We start from the raw sequence: 10792 nt of genomic DNA on the forward strand, positions 1-10792 counted from the left end.
TTCACAAAAAATAGATTACAGAAAATAAAAGAAAAATATAAAAATAAGTATAAAAACAAAGTCATCTTCTAATTCATAACTCATTAAATATTTTACCAATAATTATGTTCTTATCTACTACACAATTTTTTATTTTAAATTAGTTTTCTGTCGTATATAAAGTTGGTGCTCTTTTTACAGTGCTACAAGTCTCTAGAGGAGGAATATTATTCTTGTGTCTATTTGCTGTTTTAGTTATTTATTTGTATTTATTTATTTGTTTTATAATTTTAACTTCTATTTTGGATTCAGGGGCTACATGTGCAGGTTTGTTACACAGGTATATTGCATGATGCTGAGGTTTGGGGTAAGGATGCATCCCTTCACCCAGGTATTGAGCATAGTACTCAACAGGTAGTTTTTCAGCCCACTTCCTCTCCTCCCTCCCCCCACTAGTATTCCCCAGTCTCTCGTGTTGCCATCTTTATGTCCAGATGTACTTAATGTTTAGCTCCCATTTATAAGGGAGAACACGAATATTTGGTTTTCTGTTCCTGCATTATTAATTTACTTATGACAATGGCCACCAACTGTATTCATGTTACTGAAAAGGACATGATTTTATTCTCTTTATGGCTTATCTTTGCAATATTTAACATTTAAATATTCACTTAGCAATATATCATGAACCTAGTATTATTATTCTTAATAAAACTTCTTGTTGGGATTTTATATTTTTCATATTATGAAATTCTAAATAATGCTATAAGTGTCCTTGTATATGCAATTTTTTGGTACAAGTGGAGCTATTTTGTTTTTGAAGAAGAAGCCATAAACTTTAATAATCAATCCGTTGGAGAATGGTTTTAAGTTCTTTGAGCAAAATTGAGCCTAATTAAGACACACCTGAGAATATGGCTTCTCCACTATTCTTCAGAAATAGAGAAAAAAAATTATGATCAAGTTTAAGATTACAAATTTTTCTAAGTAGGTGATACCAGTCTCCCACTGAATTCATAAAAACAAAATATGAAGAAGCACCCATAGAATGGTGACATTTAAGCAATTTTATTTCCTGGTGAGATCTCCAAGATAAATTAATTGCAAAATGTGTCCCTGGGGAGCTAAATGAGTTGACATTTACTTTCAGACATTTTAGTTAGAAGTCAATTAACTGTTGAACGGTATCTGCTAATATATATATATATTTTGGCTTTAGTGATATTCATGTTAAGTCATACAGACAATAGTTAAATAGCAGGGCCAACTATTCTGTTAAGGGTTTTCCTAGACAGACTGAAAAAGCAATGTATTCTTTTGTTTCTCTCTAAAAGAAGAAAAACATAATTTAAAAATATAGTGCATATTTTCTAAAACAATAAATTTATAGTATTAATATTCATAGGGTCAATCAAAATGAAGCTTCTCCTTTGGGCCTGCATTGTATGTGCTGCTTTTGCAAGGAAGGTAAGTAAATGGACTTCCAAAATTGTAACAATTGTATAACCATTAGATAATTGTTCATAGGGATTTGTGCTTATGATAAAGTTACTATAATGTTTATAATAAAGCAGCAAAGAGACATAGATGGACATGAGGTTTGTAGTGTCAGACTTTTCAAAGGAAAATTTAGAAATTAAAATAATAAAGTTGTAATATCTGAAAATAGATAAACAGCAAGGAAAGGAGGTGAGTTCGGAAATGTAGGAGGCTGGAGGCAGAAAAGTTATAGAAAAGCAGGATCCCATGTAGATTCTCTTAACAGAGTTTATCTCTTCAAATTATGGAATGCTGGATTGGGCTTCCTATGGCTGTGAAGTGCCATTGCTGGAGGTATTTATGTACAGACATTAGGGATACTTGATGGAATAGAAGTAAATGCACATCATACCTTTAGTGGAATGTAAAGTAATATAGTGCAATGTAATGGCCTTCAGTGTAATGTAAGTAGATGAAATTCTAGTGTAAGAGAAATCTGATGCAAATTCTTAATCCTAGCCAGTGAATATGCTAAGTATTATCTTTTTTTAAATGGAGAAAATAATAACACCTACACCATAAAATTGTTTTAAAGATTTTATAAGATAATTATATAAAGTGCTTAGCAGAGTACCTCGCGTATCGTAGAAACTCAACTGCTACATGATACTATTTACTATTGTTATTACCATGCCATCCAAATGTTAAACTATTGTTTTTGTTCCCTAAAATTAGACAAATTAAGCTCCAATTATTAAAATAACAAATGATGATTTTCCTGTACTGCTTTTTATTTTTATTCTGTAGTTCATAATCTGTGGTCAATTCACAAACCATATTGAAGCTTCATTGGAAACCAAATGGATATATGGTCCTTCTGGTACTGTGATGAGCGGCAAAGACCACTCTTTTTTTTTTTTTTTTTTTTTTTTTTTTGAGACGGAGTTCTGCTCTATCGCCCAAGCTGGAGTGCAGTGGCGCGATCTCGGCTCACTGCAAACTCAGCCTTAGGGTTCACGCCATTCTCCTGCCTCAGCCTCCCAAGTAGCCCAGCTAATTTTTTGTACTTTTAGTAGAGACGGGGTTTCACCTTGTAAGCCAGGATGGTCTCGATTTCCTGACATAGTGATCTGCCCGCGTTGGCCTCCCAAAGTGCTGGGTTTACAGGCGTGAGCCACCGCGCCCGGCGCAAAGACCACTCTTTACCACACAGACGCGCGCACACACACACACACACACACACACACACACACACAACGGACAAAATCTGGGAGATAAAAAGTGAATAGCAAAATCAGATATATGAATGAGAGCTGAATGATCTTTCAGATAATAAAGATTTATGTACATGTTGAATATTACAAACCAAAATCCATCCAGCCAAAGTAAAACTCCCTGAGGAAATTGTTTAAGTCAAAACCATATAATGATAATGATGATGATTATTAAAAACATTCAATCCAGTGACTCAAATGTCAAGAAAATTACATATAAGTATTGTTAAACTTTGCAAATTTTTCAGCAATATGGAAATGTGGGTACAGATGTTTTCAAATACATAACCACATTAAAATATATTTTCCTTTCTTTTAGAGACGGTTCCCCTTCAACGATGAGGTAAAACTTTTTTTTTTCTTTACATGCAAGTATATTTGTTTTTATCTTAAAATATATTTTACATTTTAAAACTCTCTGATTCCTTTACAATGAAATTTAATGACTGCTATTGCTCTTTAAATAATAGTGCTATTAAACTCTTCTGATTTGATAGAAAATTTTATGGAATGTGTTTGTGCTCAACATATTTAGCAAAAGGTCTTTAGTCTTTTTAATGAGCAGAAGCATTAAGTGCACTCCCTTTGCAGCGTAAGAAAATTTTTGCTATGACAAGGTTTTCCCCTCATGCCTCTAAAATACATTATCGATATGTCCTAAGTTTACTTGAACAAAGTTAGTGATGAATCTGGAGATGCTCTGTCTGCATGAAGGGTTAGAGCAAAAGAAAGCATGAAGTAGTGGGCCAGCCATATATTCAGGTGTGAACCACTAGCAGGACGAATGTATCCCAATGAGTTAGATGATTTCTCTGCAGGAAATACCCATAAATTATCCCTATGAGACCAAAGAACATACTGATTAACTGACGTTAGATTTTTTTTCAGTTCTTTGTTACTTGTGCCTCAATTTCTGGTAATGGAAGAGTACTAAGAAAATTACACTTATACCCATCCACAAGTATGCCATAAATCAACATGACACTCTAGCAAAGAAAGCCCAAGAGACATAATCTGTGATGTGCACACTTTTGACCAACAATGATCAGACATATAACAAAGGAGTGGAAATCTTTTGAAAATAGTGTTTTAAAATAGAAACTGTGTTAGATCTTATTTTGAATTTCTTATGAGTTAATATTTAAGTCTGCAAATTCTAGGGTTCTATTATCCACAATACAAATAATTGATATTTGCCTCTATGAACACCTGGGGACATACATACATTAATTATGTATGTATATCATACCTCAAGGGTCTCTGGCAATATGACTCGTGAGAAAAATTTAACTCAGTAATTCAGGAAACCTACCTAAAATTGGAAAAAAATTAAATGTTAATTAAGACGCTTGACTGGCTGGGGAATGCAGCATCCCAGACATAAGAAGAAAGAAACCTTGACTGTTTTTCCAGTATGTAGGATACCTAGCACAGAGATGGCACAGAGAAGGTACTTATTTTATACTTTAAAAAATAAATCATAGAACTTCCATCAAGAAAAACCTTAAAATATCTCAAAGACCCTGAGAAACAACCTACATTTATTGGGAAACTTCTCAGTATTGTATATTACTATATATAATAATAATATTATATACAATAACATTAACAACATCTACATCCAGTCTGCTCACCGTCTCATTTATTTATTTATTTATTTATTTATTTATTTTTATTTTTATTTTTTTAAGACAGAGTCTCGCTCTGTTGCCAGACTGGAGTGCAGTGGCCTGATCTCAGCTCACTGCAACCTCTGGCTCCCAGGTTCAAGCAATTCTCCTGTTTCTGCCTCCCAAGTAGCTGGGACTACAGGTGACCGCCACCACACCCAGTCACTTTTTTTGTATTTTTAGTAGAGACGGAGTTTCACCATGTTGGCCAGGATGGTCTCGATCTCTTGACCTCGTTATCCTCCTGCCTCGGCCTCCCAATCTGCTGACCCTCTTAATGAAAATTTAAGATGCACAGTGTTAAAGGAAGAGAAGCATTGATAAAGAGAGGTAGGAAGTTGAGAAAGACAAGTCTGGAATATGGGACACCTGGAAGAGGAATAATGAACCAGAGGCTTCTGTGGACACTTTAGAGACCCAGAGAGTGCTGAGGGCAGTGGGAAAGACAATGGAGGGTGCAGAGAAGAAGGCCTGGAGCTACTAATCTCATAATCCTCTATCAATCCTAAAAGTGCGAGTGCTTTCCTTCTTTGTCCTGGCCTAGGTTAGCATATTCTGTGGACTATAACACTCTTATTTGCTTAAACACAAAATATTTCCTCTTCAGTTGGAGTTAATTCAATTTTCTTAAGAGATTATTACTTCTTACTTCAAAAATATGGAAATACAGTAGCCTTAAGAAAGAGAAGAGATTGGAATTCTTTCAAAATATCATTACTTATCATATATCATCACAGTTGTACCGTAAGTAATATATGGACAGGACAAATACAATCAACTTCGACTTCCTTGTTTCTCCTTTAGGATTACAATGACTATCATCACCCACTTCATCCATCTCTGAATATTCCTTATGGCATACGGAATTTGCCACCTCCTCTTTACTATCCCCCAGTGAATACAGTCCCCAGTTACCCTGGGAATACTTACACTGACACCCGGTTACCTCCGTATCCCTGGATTCTAACTGCTCCTGGATTCCGCTATGTCTATCACATCCCTGGTTTTCCCTTAGCTACTCGGTTGAATGTTCCTCCGCTCCCTCCTAGGGATTTCCCCTTTGTCCCTCCTTCAAGGATTTTTTCAGCACCTGCAGCACCCGCTTACCCACCTATTGCAGCTAAGCCTGCTGCAGCTGCACCTCCTACAGCCACACCTGTAGCAGCTGATCCTGCTGCAGAGGCCCCTGTTGCAGCTGAGCCTGCTGCAGAGGCACTTATTGGAGCTGAGCCCGCTGCAGAGGCACCTGTTGCAGCCGAGACTGCTGCAGAGGCTCCTGTTGCAGCTGAGCCTGCTGCAGAGGCACTTATTGGAGCTGAGCCCGCTGCAGAGGCACCTGTTGCAGCCGAGACTGCTGCAGAGGCACCTGTTGCAGCCGAGACTGCTGCAGAGGCACCTGTTGGAGCCGAGACTGCTGCAGAGGCACCTGTTGGAGCCGAGCCTGCTGCAGAGGCACCTGTTGCAGCCGAGACTGCTGCAGAGGCACCTGTTGGAGCGGAGCCTGCTGCAGAGGCACCTGTTGGAGCGGAGCCTGCTGCAGAGGCACCTGTTGCAGCCGAGACTGCTGCAGATTCACCTTCACCAGCTGAGCCCGCTACAGCCAAGCCTGCTGCCCCAGAACCTCACCCTTCTCCCTCTCTTCACCAGGTAGGTTGCTTATATCTTACCACTATAAAGTATGATAAATGAGATTTGTAGAAGTGAAAAAAAAAAAAAACACTCCCCAAGCAAACCTATATCAACTTAGATATTTTGAACAGCTTTATTGAGATACAATTGACATACCACAAACTACACATATTGAAAGTGTATACTTAGATATGTTTTGACATATGTATACACTCATGAAAAGAATTACCAGGATGGGGAATGTATCTACCACAGTCAAAAGTTTCCTCCTGTTTCTCTGTAATCCCACATTCCCCATCCTCCCATCTCTGGACTGTGTTTTGTCACAACAAATTGGTTTACATTTTCTAGAATTTTATGTAAGTGGAATAATATTGTATGTACTCTTGTGTCAGACATCATTCACGTTTAGAGATTTATCCGTGAAGTTGTATTTACTAACAGTTTGGTTCTTTGCAGATTATTATTTTATTATACAGATACACCATAATTTATGTACCCATTCATCTGTTAAACAGATTTTAGCTTCCAAACTGGATGCATTTATTTACTTATTGCATTCTATAATGGCTTAAACATCCAGTACAATGTCAAATAAAAGTGATTAGATGGACATCCCTGCTCTGTTCCTAATATTAGGGGAAAGCATTAAGTTTTTTAACATATCTTTACGCACACACATGCACATGTATATGTATCTACATACCCTCCTCCTCCTGGGGCCATGTATACATTGTACACACATATTATTATATCTATAACATACACCATGTGTACATAATGTGTATATGTAGTATACACATATGTGTGTGTATGGACATACATATTCATGAGTTTTATTCTGGAATGCTATTAAGTTAGTATGCTTTTACACTTTATTAAACAGGAACAGATAAATATTTTTATCCAAGGCTAATTTTTCCTTTATTGAGATCAAACCATTCTGAGTGCTCAAACTTATGTCCTGTGAATTTTGTGGTTTTTCACTCTGGCTGGGGGGATGAAGAACTTTTTCCTGCCCTATGTGAGTACCAATTGTTGTTCTATTCTGTCCTTTCAGGTAGTTCTCTACCTGACCTCAGGTAGTATCTTCATATAATTAATCAATACTCAGTTGAAATGTGAGGGTATCCTGTTTTAAAAAAAAAAATCAACTTTTATTTTAGACACAGGGGTTACATGGGGTACATATGCAGATTTGTTACATGGGGATATGTTGTGATGCAGAGGTTTAGAGAATGAATCCCTTCTCCATGGTAGTGAGCACACTAGCCAAGAGGTAGTTTCATAACCCAGCCCTAACCACCACCTTCTAGTAGGCCACAGTGTTCATTGTTCCTATATTTATATATATGTGTGCTCAATGCTTAGCTCCCATTTATAAGTGAGAACACACGACATCTAGATCTTTGTATCTACATCTTTGTGCCCTGTTTTCCCATCAGGTACTCTGCCTGTAAATGTCAGCTATCTTGACCTTCCTGGAGTCCCAGCTCCATCTACTTAACTCAGAGAATCTGCTGGGACACACTCTCTCTCTCTCTCTCTCTCTCTCTGTCTCTCTCTCTCTCTCTCTCTCTCTCTGTCTCTCTCTCTCTCTCTGTCTCTCTCTGTGTGTGTGTGTGTGTGTGTGTGTGTGTGTGTGTGTGTGTGTTTTCTCTTGCACCAAGCTGTGGAAACTCACTCCAGGCAGTAAGGTAGGACAATCATAGAGAACAACTACCTTGCTTCCTGTCTTTTAGTGATCACTGTTTTACACAGCCTGATAGTTAGATCTTGAAAAATTGTTCCTTTTCATTTTTCTTCTCATGTTTGCACATTATTTTTGTTTTGAGCAAGAGAGTAAATGCAGTTTCTATTATTCATCTTGAACTTTAGCAAAGTTTACTAAACTTTTAGAAAAACAATTGTTCTCAGACAAAAAAAATTTAAGAAGCACCTAGTCCCTAAATTTTAGCAGATATGACCCAAGGAATTAGACTATTTTACCAAAGGGAAACCACGAATCTGAAATACATAGAAGATACTCTGAACCCTGGCGAGAGGCTAAAAACAAATGGAAGTTTAAATCCACCAATGAATTATTTATGCAGCACATTGCCACCACTTGGAAAGCTCTAGTAGTTGTTTCCTGGGAGATAAGAACTCTTTTTCTTTTAAGATATTCACCAGTGGGTTACATTCAATGGTGTTTGCAGCTTCTCTAGAAAGGTATGATGAGCGAGGCTTGTTCTCCAATGCTTCACATATTAAACATGTTCATTCAGTAGATTTGACACAAGCACTTTCCATCTGCCGGGGTATTATGGATACTGTATATATATACCTGTAGCTCAGGGTTCACATGAGAGTAGAAGGAAATGATAGAAAGTGAAGATAAAAAGAAATAGAACCTGATAAGAAGGGACCTTGGAAACACTACTCAATACTTTGGACTTTAGCCTGTAGCCAAAGCGATTTATTAGAGACCTTCACTGAGAGGAGTGATTCAACCAGTTCTCTGTTTCAGAAAGCTAAATCTAGTAGCAGTATAGAATATTTTAAACATGTTAAGAAGAGATCAGCAGAACACAACTTCTTAGAGAAGAAAGATTATTTAGAAAAGATAAGCCCAATACTATGAAATAAAGTACATTTGATTATTTGATTGTTTATGAAAAGATCTTTTTTTATGTTTTCTAGGCAAATCAGTGAAATTCTCTAGAAGAGTACCATGGGTTCATTTCTGTAAGTCATATGTGATAATATAATTTAGAAATTACAGATAAAGAGGTTAAATCTCATAATCAGAAGCTACCTTGGAATGTATTATGTTTTTTACTACATGAAAATGAGAAAGTGGAGCTTAGAGAAGCACTGGTAGTTTGTGCCTCAGAAACTTTCAAACTATTAACTGACGTCTTGTGTAAGGAACTCAGGCTACTTTTCAACAACTAGCGAATTCCTCCTTAAATTGATCCAAATTGATTATGACTTGAAGATTCTAAAATAACAGTAGTTAATATAGGTAAAAACCTTTAACGTGGAAGAAGAGGGTAGGAGTCTACATGGAAAGAGGCATTGTTTACGTTCTCACAGATTGTTCTGTATGCTAACCCTTCAGCCACCATCCTACCCCATATTAAGAACTACTGTTTTAGAAAACAAACAATTAAGACCTGAAGTCTCCCTGTCCCCACATTGCACCACTCAAAGGCACAAACAAACAGCTCAACTGGACTCACTGTGCCTTAGTCATCTGATCAGGGGATAAGCAAGAAATCTGGCCATCTTAATTTCAGGTTCTCATCTTTCATCCCTTCTCAAAGATGTTCCAATTTTAATGTTTACCAGAAAGGTAAATGACAAGGCTTTGACTGTCAGCCAAATCAAAGTTATTTCTGATGTGACATCATTAGCTAAAGTAGAATTGAAAAGCAAATGTGATGGTAGTTATTGTTGTTGTTGGTACCTCTTTACAGCAGCCATTGCCAAAGAAACTAAAAGATATCCATTTTTAGTTAAACCCTGACTATTGCTATTTTGTTTGGTTTTCATTTATTTTACTTTTATGTAAAATGAACAATTGGCTAGTGAGTTAGTTCAAGGTATTAGATACATATAATAGTTTCATACATTCTGTAGTCATTTATATTTAGTATTTTGCCATATAAATTACCCAATTCACAACAGGTAAAGGAAAACAAATACTACCTCTTGGGAAAAGTCTATTAAGGCAGAGAAGGAACTTCACATCATTTGATATCAGGAGATAGTGTTGATCTGAAACCAGCACCCACACAGAAAACATCCTGTGTAATGTATACAAGCAATCAAATAAATTATAACATTGAATTCATATTACATTTTTAAATGAATTGTTATGAGAATGCATTATTAATTGTTACAGGTACACATAATTATTGCAAGAATGCATAATATCTTCAAGAAGACAAAAGAAAACAAGATGAGTCTCTTAAAAGTATATTTTATTTGTAGCACGAATTTGTAGAAAATCATTCAATAGTCTTTTTAACATAACATTAAAATCATAAATCAAGAAAAATAATTGTGCTTTAAGTGGGAGTCATTTGGTCATTTTATTATACTAAACTAATATGTTATTTTCTTCTTTCAGATACTGATGCAGAAATCAGTGAAATCTACAAAAATTTTCTTTCTTTTCCAAAGACTATTTCATTCTGTTGTATTCAGAGTATTCATCTCACTACATTGATTTGTTTGTGTTGGTTTTTCCTTGGACTTAATTTATATTGAAATAACATTGATAATTCAATAAATAAAATAGATAATTTAGACTAATGGTGATAAGGTCTGAATGAAAACTACTCTAGGGAGGACTGAAATGGCAATCATTCAGCCTAGTCTGGAGTCCAATTATACAACTACTATAGGATGATGTTAGTATTGGTTTTGAATGTAATAGGTTTTTTTCCTGAACAAGCATATTTTGTAGTCAAGGATGATTTTGTCACAAAACAGTAAAGCATCTGTGTTTAACCTATGGTAAACAACATGTTAATGAACTATGCTATCCATGACTTAATGGGCAGTTCAAATGCGACATTTACAGTTTTTCATCTCTTTTATGCCAGCACACAATCAATTCATCACCAATTGTCGTTTGATCTACTTCACAAAATATACCCCCAAATCCTAATACTTCTAACCTGCTCCACTGCATCTAGCCAACTCTAGCTATTGTTATTCCTAACAGAAATGGAGAAAGAGCCTCCTTTTTTTTTTTTTTTTTTTCCTTTT

The 10792-nt window shown here is 36.1% G+C and overlaps 1 protein-coding gene across 1 annotated transcript; it reads left to right on the forward strand.

Annotated features, from left to right (window-relative positions):
* The first annotated feature begins 1395 nt into the window (after positions 1-1395).
* On the forward strand, positions 1396-8725 carry PRR27 (proline rich 27). The gene is made up of 5 exons (XM_050789954.1): positions 1396-1446; positions 3052-3075; positions 5207-5614; positions 5885-6049; positions 8714-8725. The coding sequence occupies exons 1-5, from the start codon at positions 1396-1398 to the stop codon at positions 8723-8725; spliced, it is 660 nt and encodes a 219-aa protein (XP_050645911.1).
* Positions 8726-10792: the final 2067 nt, after the last annotated feature.

The sequence above is a fragment of the Macaca thibetana genome, chromosome 5 (assembly GCF_024542745.1).
Source record: "Macaca thibetana thibetana isolate TM-01 chromosome 5, ASM2454274v1, whole genome shotgun sequence".
NCBI lineage: Eukaryota > Metazoa > Chordata > Mammalia > Primates > Cercopithecidae > Macaca > Macaca thibetana.